General features: G+C 49.5%; 1 protein-coding gene across 4 annotated transcripts in view; it reads left to right on the plus strand.

The window, feature by feature from the left end:
- The first annotated feature begins 4,158 nt into the window (after nucleotides 1–4,158).
- CD58 (CD58 molecule) overlaps nucleotides 4,159–19,857 on the plus strand; it is a 42,527-nt gene continuing 26,828 nt past the window's right edge. For all 4 annotated transcript variants that reach the window (XM_039242782.1, XM_039242781.1, XM_039242780.1 and 1 more), the window contains exon 1: nucleotides 4,159–4,299. In XM_039242782.1, coding sequence (XP_039098713.1) covers nucleotides 4,230–4,299 — 70 coding nt within the window. In that variant the 5' untranslated portion in view covers nucleotides 4,159–4,229. The remainder of the gene's footprint in view (nucleotides 4,300–19,857) is intronic.

Here is a 19,857-nt window from a genome sequence, read left to right on the forward strand (position 1 = left end):
CAACTACCCTCACTGTCAAGGCTCCGCGGCCTCTAGATCAGTGCAGCACACAACACACCCAGAGCCCAGATAGGCAGGTTCAGAATGTAGAGCTTCTAAGCCTAGCCTTCCTTTTTAGCGGGGTGGGACAGGATGGGGTGGGAGGAGGCTGATGGAGAAGAATAGGAAGGGGGAACACCCTTCTCCTTGGCTATGGAGGGCCTCTGAAGCAGGACCACACCATCTCTCTTCGACAATGTAGCCCTGTCCTGACCTGTGAAATTGTCAGCCCACGTTTTCCAGGACAGAGGACAGAGCTGTGCCTCCAGGCACAACACCCCAGTCCCTGTTCCCTGCACACCTGGAATGCTGGGATGTTTTGGAGGCTTTCACCACTTCTGCAAAGCGAGAATGACAGAATGATTAAAACCACAGCAGCGATATATGATTAGGCAGAACCCATCTGTAATTCTTTACACTGCACTGAATATGCAAGAGACTAGAGAGGGGGTAAAAAGCAGAGGGAGGCGCTTCCTTTTCTGTTTCTTCTTTTTAAAACTCAAACCTTTCCAGGGCTTGAATGAGTGCTTTCCCCTGCTCCGCAGCCCCATCTGCTGCATCCTTATCAACTTCGTGCAGCTGCTGGCTTGGCCAGGAGTTGAAATGTGATTGTTTATCCCTTGCGTATCCAGAATAGTTCCACGTTAAGCTTTACATATTATTTTTGCCTCATCCCCCCCCCCCCCCAATGCTCTCTTTCTGCCAGGGAACATTTTAAAAAGGGAAATAGAGTATTATGGAAGAAGATTACCCCTCTACGCCTTTGGTGCAAATCTGCCCAGTGTCTACATAAGGGAAGTGAACGGACACTTCCGCAAGAGGCAGGGAGAAGTTCATGGATGCAGGATTCGGAGCAGTGTTTTGCTCAGTGCATTCTGGAATTTCTAAGCTTCCTGGGGAGCAGTTACAAGTTTGGCAACAACTAGATCCACAGTCCCAGAGAGGGACTGAATGAGCCCTCCTTTCTTACCTCTAGTTCATGATCATCCACACGACAAGCTGATAAAACAGGACCTCTTGATACCGGCCACAGGGTGAAAAATAGATGCACTCTCCTTTTGATGGTGAGTCCTCAGTATGTGAATTGAGCCTTTTTGGCCCATTGCCTAAATCAGGTCTACCTTTCGGAGCCACTTTTGATTCATGAAGTCTGCTAGGGATACATATAAGCTCTTTTAAAAATGCTTGATAGGAGCACAGCATATCTCTTAATAAAAAAGCTGGCACTGCTTGTCGGTCTCGGTCAGAGGCGCATCCAACCAAAGACCTAATGAATCATATCTCACCCAAAGGCTGGAGACCATGACCTGAGACATACTTCCCAGCCCCAGGTGACTGGGCAGGCCTTCCCTCAGCCCTGATCTTGAGGAGGTTTATGGCTCCTGCTGGCCAGTCCAAGCCAGTCCATGGCTGCCTATTGGGAAGTTGCACCTGTTCTTCTGTGAAATGGCGAGAGTGGTGATTTGGATTTCACTTTATTTTTTAAAAAAAATTTAATGTTTATTTTTGAGAGAGAGAGCATGAGCAGGGAGACACAATCTGAAGCAGACTCCAGGCTCTGAGCTGTCTGCACAGAGCCTGATGCAGGGCTCCAACCCAGGAACCATGAGATCACGACCTCAGCCGAAGTGGGACGCTTAACTGACTGAGCCACCCAGGCCCCCCTTGGATTTCGCTTTAGTTGGACTCCCAGTTCTGCCCCTTACTGTTTGTTCTCGGACAAGTCATTTACCTTCTCTGAGCCTCCGTTTCCTCCTCTGTGAAACTAGGGACAGCAAGAAGATAAAAGTAATTCAGGTAATGCACTTAACCCAGGGCCTCACTTAGTAAGACTCGGTGGATGTTTGCTAGGATCACTTCTTAGTTCGGAAACTCTCAGGGGCTCTGCAGTGTCTAAAAGTTTGACCCTACCCTCACTTTCCCAGTTGATCCGAGTTCCTACCAACCAGGGGCAGAGCAAGAACTTGATTTTCTCACATTTTGTGCTATGCACCGTCCCTGTCCCATGTTCTCAGTAGGGGATGTCTTAAGCTGGCCTGCTTCACGGTATGTGACATTGGTCCCAGAAATTTCACTGATAGAGATGCCCTTTAAGATGCTATGGCTGATTTAACGACCAAGGAGGTCTTACAGTTCAAGTGTTTTGAGTGGGTCTGGGATCCTCACTTGAGGATGATGGATATGACATCACAAGGAAGCACATTCCCACTCAGTTTCCCAAGTGACATGTTAGTGCCTCTTAGGACAGCAGGGAGTCCTGTTCGCAGGAAGAACTTCCGGTTCCGGTGGAACTTAGATTTCCTTTGACTCCCACCGGGCAGAGGCGAGGCCTGTGCGGACAAAGGAGGCCACCTCGAGGAGCTGGTTCTGGGAGCAGAGGGGTTTGGTCTTCGGTCGGACAGACTGCAGACAGGGCAAGGCCATCAGGAAGCCTACTCATGCGGATGGAGCATTCCAGATGCCCGCTGCAGCTCGGGCAGGAGGTTTTGGGAGGAGGTCACACAATGAGGGGACCCTCCACACCTGACTCCTCAGCCTAGGGGAAGTCCACAGTTGAGAAGGAGGAAGAGGAAAACAAAGAGGAAACTGAGAAGGAAGAAACCCAGGGCTAAAAGTCCCAGCTCCTGAGGAAGGGAGTGCTGGGTTTCAGGGCCAGGCTTCAGGAAAAGGTGGCTCAGATAGGCGGGCCAGCGGCACCAGGTAACCCGCACATCCTAAAAGGTGTCCAAACCGTTTCCTTTTGTTTTAATGTGCACGGACGGTGACGCGCAGGAAAGGCGAGCCCCGCGCTCTGCCCTTGGAAAGCGCTGAAGGAACGGAGTGCCTGGGAGCCCCCCAGTCCCAGGTCACCGCAGGGGCCAGCCGGGCGGTGCGCAGCTCCCCCTCCCCCCACTTGCCGACACGTGCGTCCGACTCGTCCCAAACTCCAGGGAAAGTGCTGGAGGAGGAGGAACAAGCCTGGTTTTTAAAACGCAAGGCACCATGAAGAGAGAGCTCCACAGGGCAGATCTGCGAGGCGGTGGAACGACTTTGGGGACAGGGCGGGGGCAGGACTGCGTCTGGAGCGGAAGCAGGGTGCTAGTGTGGCGGGGCGGTGCCGGACTGGACCGGGAAGGAAGCAGCCTAGTTAGAAGCAGGAGAGAGCCCAGGACACTCAGGAGACTCTAGATGCTGGCGAGGATGTGGAGACACGGGCACCCTCCTACACTGTTGGTGGGAATGTAAACTGGTGCAGCCTCTCTGGAAAACAGTGTGGAAGTGCCTCAAAAAATTCACAATAGAACTCCCCTATGACCCAGCAATAGCACTGCTAGAAATTTACCCAAGGGATACAGGAGTGCTGAAGCATAGGGGCACATGTACCCCAGTGTTCATAGCAGCACTCTCAACAGTAGCCAAAACATGGAAACAGCCTAAGTGTCCATCAACGGATGAATGGATCAAGATGTGGTTTATCTATACCATGGAATACTACATGGCAATGAGAAACAATGAAATCTGGCCATGTGTAGCAACGTGGATGGACCTTGAGGGTGTTATGCTGAGCGAAATAAGTCAAGCAGAGAAGGACAAATATCATATGTTTGCACCTATAGGAGGATTAGGAGGAACTTAACGGAGGAACAAGGGGGAGAAGAAAAGGGAAAATGGTTGGGGAGAGGGAGGGAGGCAAACCATGAGAGACTCTTGAAAACTGAGAACAAGCTGAGGGCTGAGGGGGTGTCGGGAAAAGGGGAAGAAGGGATGGGCACAGAGGAGGGCAGTTGTTGGGATGAGCACTGGGTGTTATATGGAAACCAACTTGACAATAAACTATAAAAGAAAAAAGGGAAAAAAAGAAGCGGGGGAGCCAAGGGTCCCGCTGAGCTTACCGGCGGGTGGGGGCCCGCGAGAGGGCGGGCGGAGTGGGGCGGGGCCAGCGAGGAGACGTGCGGGGTGGGGCGGGGCCAGCGAGGAGACGTGCGGGGTGGGGCGGGGCCAGCGAGAGGGCGGGCGGGGTGGGGCGGGGCCAGCGACGAGGCGGCTCAGGGAGAGGCCAGCGAGGGGGCGGGCGGGGCCATGGAAAGAGCGGGCGGGGCCAGCGCAGAGACGGGACAAGACGGGTCGGGGGAAGTGGGGCCTGGCGGAGCTGCGCTAGAACTTGCCGAGGACCCTGGCCCAGTCCCGGCGTAGAGGCCGCCGGAGGAGCCATGGCCGCAGGGAGTGCTGGGTGCTTGGCTGCGGGGAGTCTCTGTGTGGCCTGCCTGGTGCTCTACTTGGGTGAGTGGCGGCCTCCCCCGGGCCCGGCGGGGACTGGGCGGCGCCGGAGGTGCCGGGGGTGCCCCGGGCTACGGGGCCGAGCGGACGGGCGGGGCCGAGGCGGCCGCAGCTTGGGCTGGGGAGCGGGGGAAACGCTGCGGGCGGAGAGGCTTGTCCCGTCGTCAGCACGTCTCCCGTGGGTAGCCTGGAAGCAACTTTGACCTCAGGCACCGGAGTCCTGGCTGGGAGGAGGGACCGGACTCCAGCTCGCTCACTTCTTCGGTGTAGTTTGCTCTAAGACCCCTCGGACCTCCGCACCCCCCACCCCACCCCAGCCCTGTCACCTCCCGACTCTGTTACTCCGGAAGGGTGTGCCTTGTGAAAGTTTCAGTGACTGCTAAGTCACTTGCGGCCCTTCCCTACCCGGGGAGCTTCAAGAGAACTCGGGCTGCCCTTTCACTGCTTCCGCAGCCTCTGAGCTCTTTCGGGACGGGGCGGGCGGCGCCTTCCACTTGCGGGCGGAGGAACCCCGCTGATCCCGGCGGGGGAGGGGGCGCGAGCGAGCTCGGCCGCCCGGGGCCCCGGCAGCCCCCCCTGCTCAGACTGGCACTGCCGCCGGCGGGGTGCCGGGCCGGGCCGGGGACGGGCCCAGAGGAGCGTCCGAGTGGGCGATGGCCTCACTCCCGGAGGCCTGTGCTCCTTCCTCGCGTCTGAAAACGTAAAGGAACCGCCGTCCTCCTTCTCCCGCTTCTGCAGCCAGATTCACAGCCCCGAGAAATAAGTTATCTGTCTTCAGATGCGTCCCCACCTCAGCAAACCCCTACACACAGCGAGAGCCAAGGCCCCGGAGCGTATTTATAAACCCGCAGCTAGTTTTTCTTTCCGTGAGGGTTTGCCCCTGGAGGTCCGTTTGCATAGACCAGAGATCAGTCTTCCATCCCCATTCCACCCACACTCAGCTTCCACGGAGTGCCTGGGGGCACATGCGGCTAGGAGGGACTGGGAGAGCTCTAAAGTGTCTTCGGTCCGGAGGAACGTAAGACAGGCCTGTGAGCACAGGGTGCTGCCGCAGGCACAGGGCAGAGACGAGGCCTTTGGCGAAGGCAGGTCTCTTGCCAAGCAAGCACTGCAGGGTCCGGAGGGTGTTTGAACCCAGCCAGCGGGATGTGTGGTGCGTGGACACGCGATGATGTGGGAAAGGATTCCAAAAGATGGAAAAGACAACTTGGCAGGCAAAGGAGAGTGGTTTCTGGGCCTGGCAGATTCGGGACCATGTGCTTGGGTGTGATAAGCTGGAAGGGTTGCAGCTGGGAGGCCGTGGAGGTGGGGCAGATGCCATCCCAGGGCCCCGAGAGCTTGGAGGCCTTCCTGTGCTGGTGGCCGTGGGGAACCGGGAGACACACATACAGGCGGAATCTGACTCCGTGGGAAGCAGCCCAACGGTGATTGAGAGCATCAGTCGGTTAAGCGTCAGACTTCAGCTCAGGTCGTGATTTCACAGTTCGTGGGTTGAGTTCACATTGGGCTCTCTGCTGTCAGCGCAGAGCCCGCTTCAGATCCTCTGCCAACCCCCCCCCCCCCCCCGCTTCCTTGCTCTCTCTCTCTCTCTCTCAAAAAAAAAAAAAAAACACATTAAATTAAAAAAGAGCATCAGCCCTCCAGTCAGATGCTCTGCTTCCTGCCCTGGCCCTCACCTGAGTTACACGGTTTGTACATTCCATAACTTCTTGCCTCACTGTCTTTGCCCTCAAAGCAAGAGAACACCACTCAGTGGCGAGGGAGGGTAAGAATAGCGTGAGCTTCATAGAATGACTGAACGTCAGTCGCTGAACAAATTCTGGCTGCGCGTGGTGTTGGGCACCTTGCAAGGGAGTGGGGTGGCAACAAAGGACAGACTTCCCTGCCTTTGTGAAACTTATGTTATTGCAGTGGGGGGGAGAGACAGTACGTGAAATAAATGAGTAAAGATGTAGATGTGGAGGGGGGCTCAGTCAGTTAAGCATCCGGCTTCGGCTCAGGCCATGATCTCGTGGTGCGTGGGTTCGAGCCCCGCGTGGGGCTCTGTGCTGACAGCTAGCCCAGAGCCTGGAGCCTGTTTCGGATTCTGTGTCTCCCTCTCTCTCTCTGACCCTCCTCTGTTCATGCTCTCTCTCTCTCTCTCTCAGAAATAAATAAAACATTTTTTAAAAAAAGTAGATGTAGAGTGGTGGTAAAGCAAACATTGACACCAGAGATTTGTAGCGCAAAGAAAAGGAGAATGGGTGTGGCTCACATTTCTAAACTTTGGAACATTAAAAATCTGTAGAGTAGTTGCCAAAAAATAGCATAATGAACACTTCCACCCTCTTCTTCTGGAGTCACCAGTTATTAACATTTTGACACATGTGGTTCACTTCTCCCTGTCACTGTACATGCACACTTAATTTTTTTGTCTAAACATTTGAGAGTTGAAGATCTTTTGACACCTCACCCCTAATAGGTCAACATGTGTCTTGGAAGAACAGGGTCTCCAGAAAGGCGTGGAACCAGAAGTCAGGAAATACACCATTGACACGGTACTGTTTTCTGCAAGAGTCCAGAGGCCAATCCTGGACCACATACTTCATTTGGTACTCATGTCTGTTTCATCCCCTTCCTTTATTTTTTAATTTTTAATGTTTTTATAATTTATTTTGAGAGAGAGAGATCGATCGAGAGCATGAGAGAGAGGGGGAGAGAGAATTCCTAGCAGGCCCCACGGAGTCAGCGCAGAGCCCCACACGGGTCTTCATCACACGAACCATGACATCATGGCTCGAGCTGAAATCAAGAGTCAGAAGCTTAACTGCCTGTGCCACCCAAGTGCCCCAACTCCCTTTCATCTAAAACTTGGCAACTCTTCTTTTTCTGGGTGTACTTTATGACATCACCACTTTCAGAGGGTCTGGACCAGTTTCACAGAACGTCCCTGGATCTGGCTCCTCTGTTGCCTCATGATTAGATTCTGGTGAAACGTTCAGGAATGTTGCACAGGTGTGCTGTGTCTCCCATGCTTCTCATTAGGGAGCAGATGTAGGCCATCTGTCTCATTGGTGGAGACCTTTGGGTATTTGGTGAAAGTGACCCACCAGATTTCTCCTTTTCAGAGGCACCTGTTCCCCTTTGTAAATAATATGTGATTTATCCAGTGACACTTAGAGATTGTGCAACTATCCTGTTCTGCAGCAATCTTTTACCTGATGTGTCAGCATCCAGTGGTGATTCTTCCCCAAGTCCATTAAAATGTTTGTAGATGGCAGGGCACCTGGGTGGCTCAGTCAGTTGAGTGTCCGACTTTGGCTCAGGTCATGATCTCATGGTTTGTAAGTTTGAGCCCCCGCATCGGGCTCTGTGCTGACAGCTCAGAGCCTGGAGCTGCTTCAGATTCTGTGTCTCCCTCTCTCTCTCTCTCTGTCCCTCCCCCACTTGCACTCTGTGTCTCTCTCAAAAATAAACATTTTTTAAAAATTAAAAAGATATTTGTAATGGCAGTTTTCTATCTCTAATTTCTTATATATCATTGACACTCCTCAGTAACAAAGAGCTTTTTAATTTTTTTTTTTTTAGTATAAGTGTAGACTCATGGATATTTTTTAAGATAACATTCTTGTCATTATCTATCTTGAAGCCCAGGTACCTAGAATTTGGCAGATGGGAACCCCAGTGTACTTGAGTGTTCTCTGCCAAGTTTCTACCAGTTTTTGAGCACCTCCTACTTTCTGGCATAGAAAGATGTTCTGGAGTCATTTTGTACCTTTTCAGCCTCAGCTGGTAATCATTCGGCTCTCTTGTTCCTCTCAGTGGGAGATGAATTTAGAAACAATATTTGGGTGCTAGGTGTGCCCGAGGCTACTGGAGTTATGGTTTCTAGGCTCTATCAGTTCTCGGAGCCAGGAGATCGAGCTTTACTGAAGTTAGGAGTTTATCCTGTTACCACGAAGCCTAATCTAACAATCTGGTTCATCTTTCCCTCCATTTCCTATTTGTATCTTCCTTCGCCACAGTGAGATCTCTGTTCCTCATAGAATCTGTACAGTTTCCTAATATACATTAAACACAAAATTGTTTCTTAACTGCTCTACCAGTCCCACTACCAAGCACAACCTTTTTAAAATACAGTTCAAGGGGCGCCTGCGTGGCTCAGTCGGGTAAGTGTCCGACTTCGTCTCAGGTCACGGTCTCACAGATCGTGGGTTCGAGGCCTGCATCAGGCTCTGTGCTGACAGCTCAGAGCCTGGAGCCTGTTTCCGATTCTGTGTCTCCCTCTCTCTCTGACTCTCCCCTGCTCATGCTGTCTCTCTCTCTCTCTCAGAAATAAATAAAAAAATTAAAAATAAGTAAAATAAAATTCAGATCAAGGTTTCTTCATAGTTCTTTTTATTCTTCTGTATATCCCACTGAATAGGTACAGAAAACTATATTTTCAAGTTACTTAATTTTTTCCTTCTGTGTGGTTATGCTGTCAACTCAATATATAGTTGCATTAATTTACTTTTTTTCCTTTTAAAAATATTTATTTCGAGAGAGAGAGATTGAGCATGAGCAGGGGAGGGGCAGAGGGAGAGGGAGAGAGAATCCCAAGCAGACTCCCCAATCTCAGCGCAGAGCCTGATATGGGGCTCCATCTCACGACTGTAAGATCATGACCTGAGCAAAATCAGGAGCCAAATGCTCAACTGACTGAGCCACCCAGGTGCCCCAATTTGTTTTTGTTTCTATTCAATTTGAGGGTCCCCCCCTTGATTTAATTTTTAAATATGTAAAATATTAACATGGTTCCAATCAAGCCATATAAAAAGATCTGCTCAGAGAAATCCTATTCCTGCCCTCGCCAGACATTATAGCAGCTAATATTTGTTTCTGTTTTGTCTTTCTTTGTTTCTTTTTATAGATACAGATCTGCAACAATAGTAACATACTCCCCGTACCCTTCTGCACCTTGTTTTTTGTCTCTTGGCCATAGATCTGGATAATCTTTCCCTATCAGTCGCATAGTCCTCCATGGGCTGAACGTATGATATTTCATGCAGCCACTCTACTCTCTTTCATGGTTACTGTTTTAGACTGCGTAGTCAGGGGAGGGTCTCCTTAATTGTATGGGGGAGCAGTGTTCCAGGCAGGGGTGGAGGTGGAGGGGCTGGCAGCAAAAGCCCTGAGATGAGCTTCAGGAATTTAAGGAAGCTCAAGGAGACCAGTGTACCAGAAAGCAGCAGGAAATGAAGTCATAAACATGATCTGGGCGAAGTCCTGGAGATGGCTTTATGGGCCCCTTTAAAGGCTGTGACGTTTTTTTTGTTTATTTGTTTGTTTGTTGTTTTTTTTTTACTCCCAACAAAATAGGAAGGTTTAGAGGCTTTTGAGCAGGAGTGAAATTACAATGACGGAGTGTTCAAATGAATGGTTCTGGCTGCCGGGTGGAGAGCCACCTAGAGAGGGGCCAAGGAGAAGCGGGAAACCAGCTGGGTGGCTGTCAAGAGAGGGGGAGCTGAATGGGAGACGGGGGCGGCGGGGTGTGTTTGGAAGGTAGAGCTGGCAGGACTGGGTGCTGGGATGCATTGTCAGGGTCACATGTGGACAGGGCCTTGGGAGGGCTGGGCAGGTGGCAAAGCTCGCTAAGGGCCTGCTATGTTAGTTGTTCTGTGGGTTTTGTTTTTGTCTATTTTTTGGTTTTTCTCTCATTCAGCACTGCCTGCCTTATTGGGCTGCCGTTGACATTGCAGAGTTCCTTTATCTTGCCAGCCATCTCCCCAGCTGGATTTTCTTTCCTCCTACAGGAACCAAGTGGTATACTGCTTCTTAAGAAGTTCCTTTTGTTGATTTATTTTCATATTGTTTTTAACAACACACAGGGGTAAATCTGGACATTCGATGCTGCACTGTTTGTCAAGCACATCTCCATTTTAAGGTTTAAAGTTATCTCCCATCATGATGTGAGACGTTCTCATGTTTTTGGCTGCAACCACGGTTCGAAGAGTTCTGCGTGCTCTTACTTAGGAAGAAGACCGTCTGAGTCAAAATAGCGCTGTGTTTTCCTATGGGAAACCTCGGCCCTTTGTGACAATAGTAGCTGTCGTGAATTGAGTGCATGCACTGCGCCAGGTTCTGGGCCTAGTGTTTTTAAATTTTTGGTTTCATTTACCCACCACGCCAGTTTTGGTTTTTTGTTTTATTTATTTATTTATTTATTTATTTATTTAAGGTAGAGGCTATAAAGAGGAAAACAAAGGTTAGGTAGGATACCTTGACCGAGTTCACACAGGAGATAAGTGAGAGCAGGCAAGAAGCCAGGGCCCTCTGACTCAAAATCCGTGCATTCCCAACACAAGATTAGATAAGCAGCACTTAGGAAAATGTGAAGAGCCATACGTAATCCCTCTCTCTCTCTATTTTCTTAGTAATCTCTACAGCCAACATGGGGCTCAAACTCAGTGATCCTGAGATCAGGAGTCGCTCGCTCTTGCAGCGAGCCAGGCACCCCCTAGGTGATTCCTTATGTGTGATGTGCATACACTGTCCAGTGTAACCTTGTTCGGGCCTGTGAAATCATAGAGGGCAGCACAGTTACTAGCCACTGAGGTCTGTTTTCAACATCATCATTTACAAAGGGAGGGGTGGGGGAAACCTTCTCTGGGATGTAGAATTCAGAATGGGGATTTATTTACGTATTTATTTTTTTTAATTTTTAAAAATGTTTTATTTATTTCTGAGAGAGAGAGAGAGAGAGACAATGTGAGCAGGGGAGGGTCAGAGAGAGAGAGGGAGACACAGAATCTGAAGCAGGCTCCAGGCTCTGAGCTAGCTGTCAGCACAGAGCTCGATGCGGGACTCAAACCCATGAACTGTGAGATCCTGACCTGAGCCCAAGTCAGACACTTAACTGACTGAGCCACCCAGGTGCCCCTATTTACGTATTTATTAACATTTTATTGTACTTATACCCTATACACTCAGACTTTACTCCTAAGTACTTTTGCATAGCATCAACAAGTCTTTGGTTTAATTTTGATGGGTGTCTTTGAGAAATGTTGAAAGACCGTTAGAAGCACCTTTTAAGAACGAGATCGAAGAATGTGTCTCATTGCCCTCTTGAGCACTCTAACGTTTCTTGAATAAAAATGGGTTTTGGTTTCTCTGTTTGAAAGCAGAAAGTTTGCCTGCATCCAGGAGGCACGAGTGCCAGTTTGCGTGAGTTTGCCATCGTCTGATTTCCTCTCAAGTGCAGAAGGCTTTTTCAAGCTTCTACATGAGGCTAGAGCCTCTTGGATTCTATACATGGAAGTCAAACCGTTTGTCTCAGGATTGAAAGTGAAACCAGAGTACGACTTTTTCCATTTGTTCGGACAGGTTGAGGTCTGAGTAGCAAGCTAAGCTAGCAAGACCAATCCCAGGAAAGTGCTAGAAAATATTTTAGTAGTTCTTTGGAGACAGCCTTCAGTGCCTGCCCACCAGCCTCAAAGGAGAATGTCTTCCAATTTCTTTATAGGCACAGGACCTTCTCCTTTGACCTCTTTGTTTCTCCTCCTCCTCCTCCCTCCCCCCTCCTCTTCCTCCCCCTTCATTTTTTCTTTTTCTTTTTTAAAATCTCCTGCCCTGTGCCCCTTTCATCTTTTCCTTCTCAACTGCCCTGTGGGCTTCAATGAAAACCAGTGGCAGTAAGGAGACCTCTTGCCCAGAATCCCTGAAATAAGTTCAAGTCTGCTCTCTGCCCCCAGCTGGGAACACATAGTTCCAAGGTCTGTCCTTTGTGACCTTGATCTCTTCTGTCAACCCAGTGTCCAGCTGAGGAAACTAAATTGTTTTGATAGACTTGTTCTCAGGACCCATTTTGGGTCCTTACGGCCTTCACTTCCTTTTCATAATGTTCCCCAAAATGGCTGTGGTGAGTAGCGTCTGAATTTCCACCAGGCTCGCTGCTGTGTACTTTCATGAAGATTTCCCACTGTAACAGTTGAACACTGGAGGGGAAAATGATGGGTTACTTACACATTCAGAAAACAATGAGAAAATCAGATTAATAAGAAATTAATCATGAGTGAGTTTTTCAACGATGAGCTGAATAACTGGAAACTAGTAGGGATGAAAAAGAAATTCTTAATGAAATGATCAATAGTGTATAGAACTACCTTGAATCAGACTTTGGAGAATAGGTTTGGAGAAACTCATACCTCTCATAAACACCTTATTCCCCAGAGCACACTGTAGTTCTCAGATCCCTCCTCTAACAAGAACATGTGGCTTTTGAGCATGATGAGCTCACAGATGTGGCTTTTGAGCAAGACAGTATGTCAGTATTTAGGAAGGACAGGCTGGAGCAGAGCATCAGAAACATGGTATGAAACCGATGAAATTGATTTTGATGATAGAGTTCGTTTAATCTGATATTGCCGCAATATTTTCATTTCAACACACAGTCAATATCAAAAATATTAATGGGGGATTTTACATTCCCTTTTTCACATTAAGCCTCCAGTGTCCAGTGAGCGTTTTGCACTCACCATGGATCTCATCCCAGACAAACCGCATTTCATGTGTGGCTCGTGGTTACTGAGACAAATCATACAGACTGAGAGGGAAAGGAGACGGACTTGAAGTGTAAGAGCAGGGAATGTAATGGGCAATATTTTAGCATGATGGCTGAGAGAAAAGCTCAAAAGGAAACAGATTTAATTGGCCTCAACGTCTGAGTTCCAGATGAGTTCATCCAGGAGCAAAGAGTAGCTTGACCACTGAGAGGGCCTGCGAGGCATCTTCTCGGGGTGTGGGGGGTGTTCTGAGCCTGGGGGCCAGGATTGTTGCCTGGTGAGTTTCAGGCGGCTGCTGCAGGCTGAAATACAGGAGACAGGGAGCAGGGGTGGTGCCGCTGAGAGCAGTAGATTCCCATCCTTAGCAGTTATGGTGACCCAATCCCCCAACGGGGTCTGGAAGAGAGTGGAATTGTGCCTTTGGAGCTGGCTGTCCATGTCCAGACACTACCCCTGTCCTGGGCCAGCTGAGAGACCTCGGCCAGCTTCTGAACCCCTCTGAGCCCTAGTTTCCTCATCTGGTGGCTCCCGTTCTTTGGAATGTTCTTCCCCATATTCTCCAACTCAAACTCTCACTTTTTTTCTGGGCTGAGCTGGCCTGGGGCTCATTTGGATTGGACTTCTGAAGAGCTGGGTGAAAGAAACCAGCTGCATTGCGCTTCATTCAGTCAAAGAGACCCTCTTTCTCCTTTATTGGCCACAAACCCGGTGAGCCCATTTCCTGCCCCCAAACTGGGATTGATAGGAGAGAGAATATCTGTGGACCACACAGGATGGCTTACTTGGTGTCGGACATTTTAGAGAGTGGCCACTCCTCTGTATTGCAAATGGGTACGTGTAGAGAGACACTTTGTCTCCCGAAAGCCACCACTTTCACAGGTGGATGTCAGCTGAGAGTGTTCTGTGAGGCAGTGGAGAAATGTTGTGGTCACAGGCCACTGTCTGGAGAAGAAACGCATCCAGTCACTTGGGTTCAGAATCCCCGACCTCTGCTGTTGTCACGTTTATCACGAGTCTCTCACTGACCTGCCGTTACAATGCCCAACATACAGGGGAAATACAAAGGCTTAATTACTAGGGTACTGAAACTTCAAGGGGATTTTTTTTTCCCATCCAACAAATTTTTACCTTCCCTGCTAAAATCTGCAGGCCGTCCTGCAGAATATTTCAGAGAGAGAATATTTTTAAATTGCCTATTCATTTCTAAGAAAAAGAAAAAAAACCACCAACAACAGCAACAACTCAAGAAAAAACTTCCTTCCAAATCCCAGGAGGGCTGTAGGTCATTTCTGAGAAAGGCGTCAGTGACGCCTTGCACCTCCTCCAACCTCAGATGGGCTGTTACGTTTGATCAGGAGCTGGCATCCTGCACATGGGTGCACACAGGTCTGGTGCAGCAGGAGGTGACGCCTAGTCATGCTTGGAGGGGGTGCAGGGGACAAGGGGGACCATGCCCAAAGGAACAGCGGTGGGGGAGAGAGGGAGTGGGGATCCAGGTGCCCTTCCCTCCCCAGTCGGGTTGTGGCCCTGGTGGAAGCAATTAGGGGAAAGGGGACTGTTTTTTTGTTTGTTTGTTTGTTGCCTGCACACCAGGGGGTCCCAGGCCACTCGCTCTTCAGCTCCAGCTAACAGCCTCCACTTCTCTTTGCTGAGTTCACAACCCCTCCTGCAGATTCCACAGCTCCCTAGGGATTTGTAGAGTTCAGGGTTTGGGGTAACTGCCTGATTCTGTGGCTCTGTCAGGAAGCCCTACCTCTCAGACTACAGTTAAGCTGTGTTTAGATGAATTAAGGCACCCAAGAACTACTTACCGAGTGTCCTTCCTCTGCCAGGCCATGGGGATACGCCAGACATCACGGGCGAGCCTGCCTTCGTCCTCAGACTCAGGCCTGAGTCTGCCCCTGGACTCAGGTTGGAATTAGCTGCCAGCTTTTAAGAATGAGAGGTTTTCCCGTGAGCTTCAACTATGCAGCTTCTTTTTTTCTTCTTCTTCTTCTTCTTCTTTTTTTTTTTTTTTTTGGAAAAGCAGAGGTTCTGCAAGCCCTGCGTGCCCACGTGGGTGGCAGCCGGAGTCTGTCTCCGGGAGCACGTGCTCACCGGCGCCCCCTCTGTGGGTGGGCTGCATTGTCAGTCTCTGACCATTTCATTTGCCAGTTTCCCGGGGGGCTCCTTGGTGGCTCCCTTCTTTGTCTGCTCCTCGTTTGTTTCCCCTCCTTTTCTCTCCTCTCTCTGGCTCTTCTTCCTGCGTGCCAGCCTCTCGCCTCCTTTCCCCACCCCACGTATTACTTGCCATCACACACACAAACACCCTCCCTTCTGCTTCGTTTCTCGTGGCCTTTCGTTGGGAAGCCCTGTCACGTGTCCCTTGGTCACATCTCAAGTTGTCCGCGAACGACACCACTGTCACAAAACCAAGGCTTGAATGTGAACCCCTGTCACATGTTAGAGGTGTGGGTGTAACCCTTTCTTGTCCAGTCAGACTCCTCAGTTTCCTCATGTGTCTGAGGTTGGGGATGGTGGGGGCCACAGACTCTTGTTTGCTCAGAACCCCTTGGTCCCTGACAGTGATTTGGGGACCGCCGGGATTGGGGCCTCGCCTGCAGGTCTCAGACCTGCTTGTGTCTCCATTGGAGCAGTTCGACCCTCTTATTCCCAACCTCTGCAGCCATGGAAATCCCGTGTCTTGTCACACCTTTGGTGGCCATATGCCACACAGCCCAAGTCAGAAACAGTGCTTAAGAGCATTCTGGAGTCAGACCATCTGGCTCCAAATCCAGTTTCACCACCTCACTAGCAAGTCACTCCATCTTTGGTGCCTCAGTGTCCTCATCTGCAAAATGGGGTCAAAGATAACGCCTGCCTAATGTGTGTGGCTCTTAACAGACTCCCTGGGTATGTATTTGCAGAGCTCCTCCCACCTTGCCTCGCAGGCCATAAGTACTATCCCTATGAGTATTTGGTTAAATAAACTAAAAATAGCAGTCAGTCTCCATCCCTGAACCCAAGTAAAAACATGCAGAGGAATTTGGGGCCAGGAGCGGGCATCTTCTTCCTTAACTCGATAGTTCCAGTGACCATGTTTTCTAAGTCGAAAATCGGGGCACTTCATCTGCAAAATATCTGGGTCCCACTCCTGGCTTCAAGCCATATGAGAAGAATTATCAAAATTGGGTGTGGTGATGGTGCCTTGTAAAGATCCTGCAACAAAATACTTGGAGTTGGAGCTGTTTTTAAGTATATGATCCCTCTATCTCGAGGCATTGAGGTACCCTCATATCTTTAAAAGATCACTCAGTACTCTGCAATACAAATAAAAAAATTCTGGCTAGCGTGAAATGTTTGTTTAGGCAATCACTGATACCTGTTTTCTCTCCCTCCCTCTCTCTCATTTTATTTATTTATTTTTAATGTTTTATTTATTTCTGAGAGAGAGAGAGAGACAGCATGAACAGGGGAGGGTCAGAGGGAGAGGGAGACACAGAGTCTGAAACAGGCTCTAGGCTCTGAGCTGTCAGCACAGAGCCCGACGGCAGGGCTCAAACCCATGAACCATGAGATCATGACCTGAGCTGAAGTCAGATGCTTGACTGACAGCCACCCAGGCACCCCTCCCTCTCTCTCATTTTAAATGATGAAAGCTCACGCTAGGTGAGATGATGAAAGTTCTCACCCAGCCACGATCACGTACAACAAAGGCCTTGATGTGGCCTGACTCACGGAAAGGGAAAGAAGGAAAGCCCTGTTGGAAGCCTACTTCATGTCAGCTATTATCTAAAAACCCTCAATCTTTTCGTTTTTATTTATTTTTGAGGGCGACAGAGACAGAGTGGGGGAGGGGCAGAGAGAGAATCCCAAGTGGGCCCCGTGCTATTAGCACAGAGCCCGACACAGGGTTTGAACTCAGGAAACCTTGAGATCATGACCTTGAGCCCAAACCAAGAGGATGCCGCTTAACCATCGGAGCCACACAGGTGCCCCTGAGGACGCTCGATCTTCTTCAAACCTCAAAACAATCCTTTGTGGTAGGCATTCTGATTTACATTTTACAGCCGAGGAAGCCTAGTTTGGAAGGCTTTTGAGAGTTCAGCTGGGCACATCTGGATGCAAGTCTGGGCACCTTCCCTTCTACCTTCTGGCGTGGTAAGTGGGTGTCACCGTGGTCCCTCTTCTGACCACTCATTTATCTGCAAAGCAACCCGCTTCCTGCTGACTCCTTTCCTGCTATTTGTGTGCAAATTCATTCATTCGTTCATTCATTCATTCATCCACTGATTCATTCATTGATTGATTCATTCACTCAGTGTGTCTGACCTTTGAGAAACAGCTGCTATTCTTCTTTTTCATTGGCAATTGTCCTATCAGCAACTTATTTCCGGGTTAGTCTCAGAAGTGCAACAGAAAGGACTTTGCTGTGGGCATAGAATGCTAGACAGTGGCCACTACAGATGTGGTGATTCCCAAGCCTGTCTGCTCTTGTGAGCCCCCGACCTGTGTGCCCAGTAACCTACTGGGCACCTCCACTGGTGTCTCCTAGAGCCCACGTGGGGTCTGAGACTGGAAGCATGGTCTTCCAGCCCAAAGCTGGCCCTCCTCCATGCCCCCTGTCTTAGGGAAAGACACCACCGCCCACCTTGGGGGAAGATTATCATACAGATAACAAAAAATTGATAACATACAAGGAACTCCTAAACCTCGATGAGAAAAAGACAAGCAACCCAATGGGAAAAAATGGCAGGATGCAAAAAGACATTTTTCAAAAAAGGAGCTCCAGATAACCAAAAAATGGAAAAGATGCCTAAGTGTCCAGAGGTCAGGAAAATGCAAATCCAGGTAATAGTGAAATGTTGCTTTATGTCTGATAATTAAACGTGCAAAAAAAAAAATCACAGGATGCTTGCTGAGCAGAAGGAAAAGGTGACTTGGGTGTTCTTGTTGGCGATGTAACACGCAGAAGCAAGCAGTGTGGGAGCACCTATTAAAACAAAAAATTTGTTTGCCCTTTGGTTCAGTCCCACTCCTGGGACTCTCTCCCATAGATGTGAAACCACAAATCCACAAAAACTCGTACAGAGGAATCGTTATTACAGTTACTGCGGTAGAAGCAGCAGCGAGGGACCGAACGTGTGTTTGACAGCCGTGGATGGCCGCTTTGTTCTGGTTCATTCTGGTTCATTCCTACCCTGGCATAATAGGAAACCACTGAAAGGAAGAAAGTCTTGCCGTACCAGTGGGTTGGGTGGGACTCTTACGAAGTATTCTTGATGGGAAGGGCAAAATGCAGAGATGTGTGCATAAGACCATGTTTTTGTTAAACCATGGCAAATTGCATATACATTTGCATATACACATTCTATGTGATATATCTTTATCTCATTTCATGATACGAGCAGGTGGAAGAAGAGCAAGTGATATGTTCAGAGTCGTTAACATAGTTTTTTTTTTAATGTTTTATTTTTTATTTTTGAGAGAGAGACAACATGACAGTGTGAGCAGGGGAGGGTCAGAGAGAGAGGGTGACACAGAATCCAAAGCAGTCTTCAGGCTCTGAGCTAGCTGTTAGCACAGAGCCCAACGTGGGGCTTGAACCCACGAACTGCGAGATTATGACCTTCCCTCGCCCCTCAGTGGCTCCCCCAAGCGGCTGCTCGTGGAGACACCTGGTCTTGTATTTGGTGGCACTGATCACAGCTGCAGCTGGGTGTCTGTCTCGTTATTTGGATAAGGTCCAACTTCCCTAATACAAAGTAAGCCCTGAGAGGGCAGGGACTGCGTCTGTCTTGTTCCGGGGTACGGAGAGTCCCCACAGACTGGAGCCGCCCACTGGGTAACAGGACCGTGCTGCTGTGAATGGGGGGCTCAGAGAGCCAGCACGTCTGTGTCCTGGTCCCTCTGTTGCCATAAACTCGCTGAATGACTCTGGACAGTTGGCGTGCCTCTCGGAGGCTGGTTGCTTGCCTGCGCGACTGCTGCGAAGTGTGTGGTGAGCTGTGAAAAGGGACACGAAGGTACGCGAACACACCACGGGCAGCGAGCAGGAATTTGGTGACATTTTCCTTCATGTATCTTGGAAACCTGAAGAAATGGGGGTAATTCCACTAATTTTGAGAGTTTCTTCCAGCCCCAGACTGGTCTCCCCCTCCCCTGTCCATGCTTCTCGCCAGTCTCGCTCCGTCCTTGACTTCTTTCTTCCTGCTGTTTTCAAGGCCAGGAAACATCGTCTCTTCCCGGGAAGCCAGCAGCCATCCATCTTTATGCAGCCAAGCTTCCTCTCATATATTCATTCGTTCATTCATTCATTCACTAACTCAGTCACTCACTCACAAGACACCTCGAGCCTCCACTGGTGGCTGTGGATAGATCCTCACTCCTCAAATCCTCTCATTCACCTTCCCGTGTGCTCCAGTCAAGTGCAAGAGAGAGGGCATGATGAGCGAAAGCATCGAGGGCTGCTGGTGTTATTTCTGTGGGCAGCCTCCCTTAATTAAGGGAGATGGGTTCTAAAAATCCTCTCAATTGGCAAACGGGAGATCGTTCCTTCTTATTTGAAATCACAGAACACGGCTGCCTACAATTGGTCTATTTGATAGTTTTGGTTTTTCCCGTGCTCTTTCAATTACTGTGATTGCTACCAGGCAAAAACTTCACGTTTTAATTTGTCTTTAATGCCTTTCCCTTAACAGCTTCTCTTCTCTCTTTTTTTTTTTTTTTTAATTTTTTTTAATGTTTTTATTTATTTCTAGGAGAGAGAGAGAGAGACAGTGTGAGCAGGGGAGGGTCAGAGAGAGAGGGAGTCACAGACTGAAACAGGCTCCAGGCTCTGAGCTGGCAGTCAGCACAGAGCCCGACGCGGGGCCCGAACCCACGAACCGCGAGATCATGACCTAAGCGAAAGTCGGACGCTTAACCGACTAAGCCACCCAGGCGCCCCAGCTTCTCTTCTCTCTTAACAAGAAAGTCAAGTCTGGAACCGGATGCGTTTAAGCGCATTTTGGCTATCCCGATCTAGCGGTGGTGGTAAATAGTTAACAACTGGATTGGC

This window comes from Hyaena hyaena, unplaced genomic scaffold (assembly GCF_003009895.1).
Source record: "Hyaena hyaena isolate Hyena2069 unplaced genomic scaffold, ASM300989v1 scaffold_217, whole genome shotgun sequence".
In the NCBI taxonomy this organism is placed as follows: domain Eukaryota; kingdom Metazoa; phylum Chordata; class Mammalia; order Carnivora; family Hyaenidae; genus Hyaena; species Hyaena hyaena.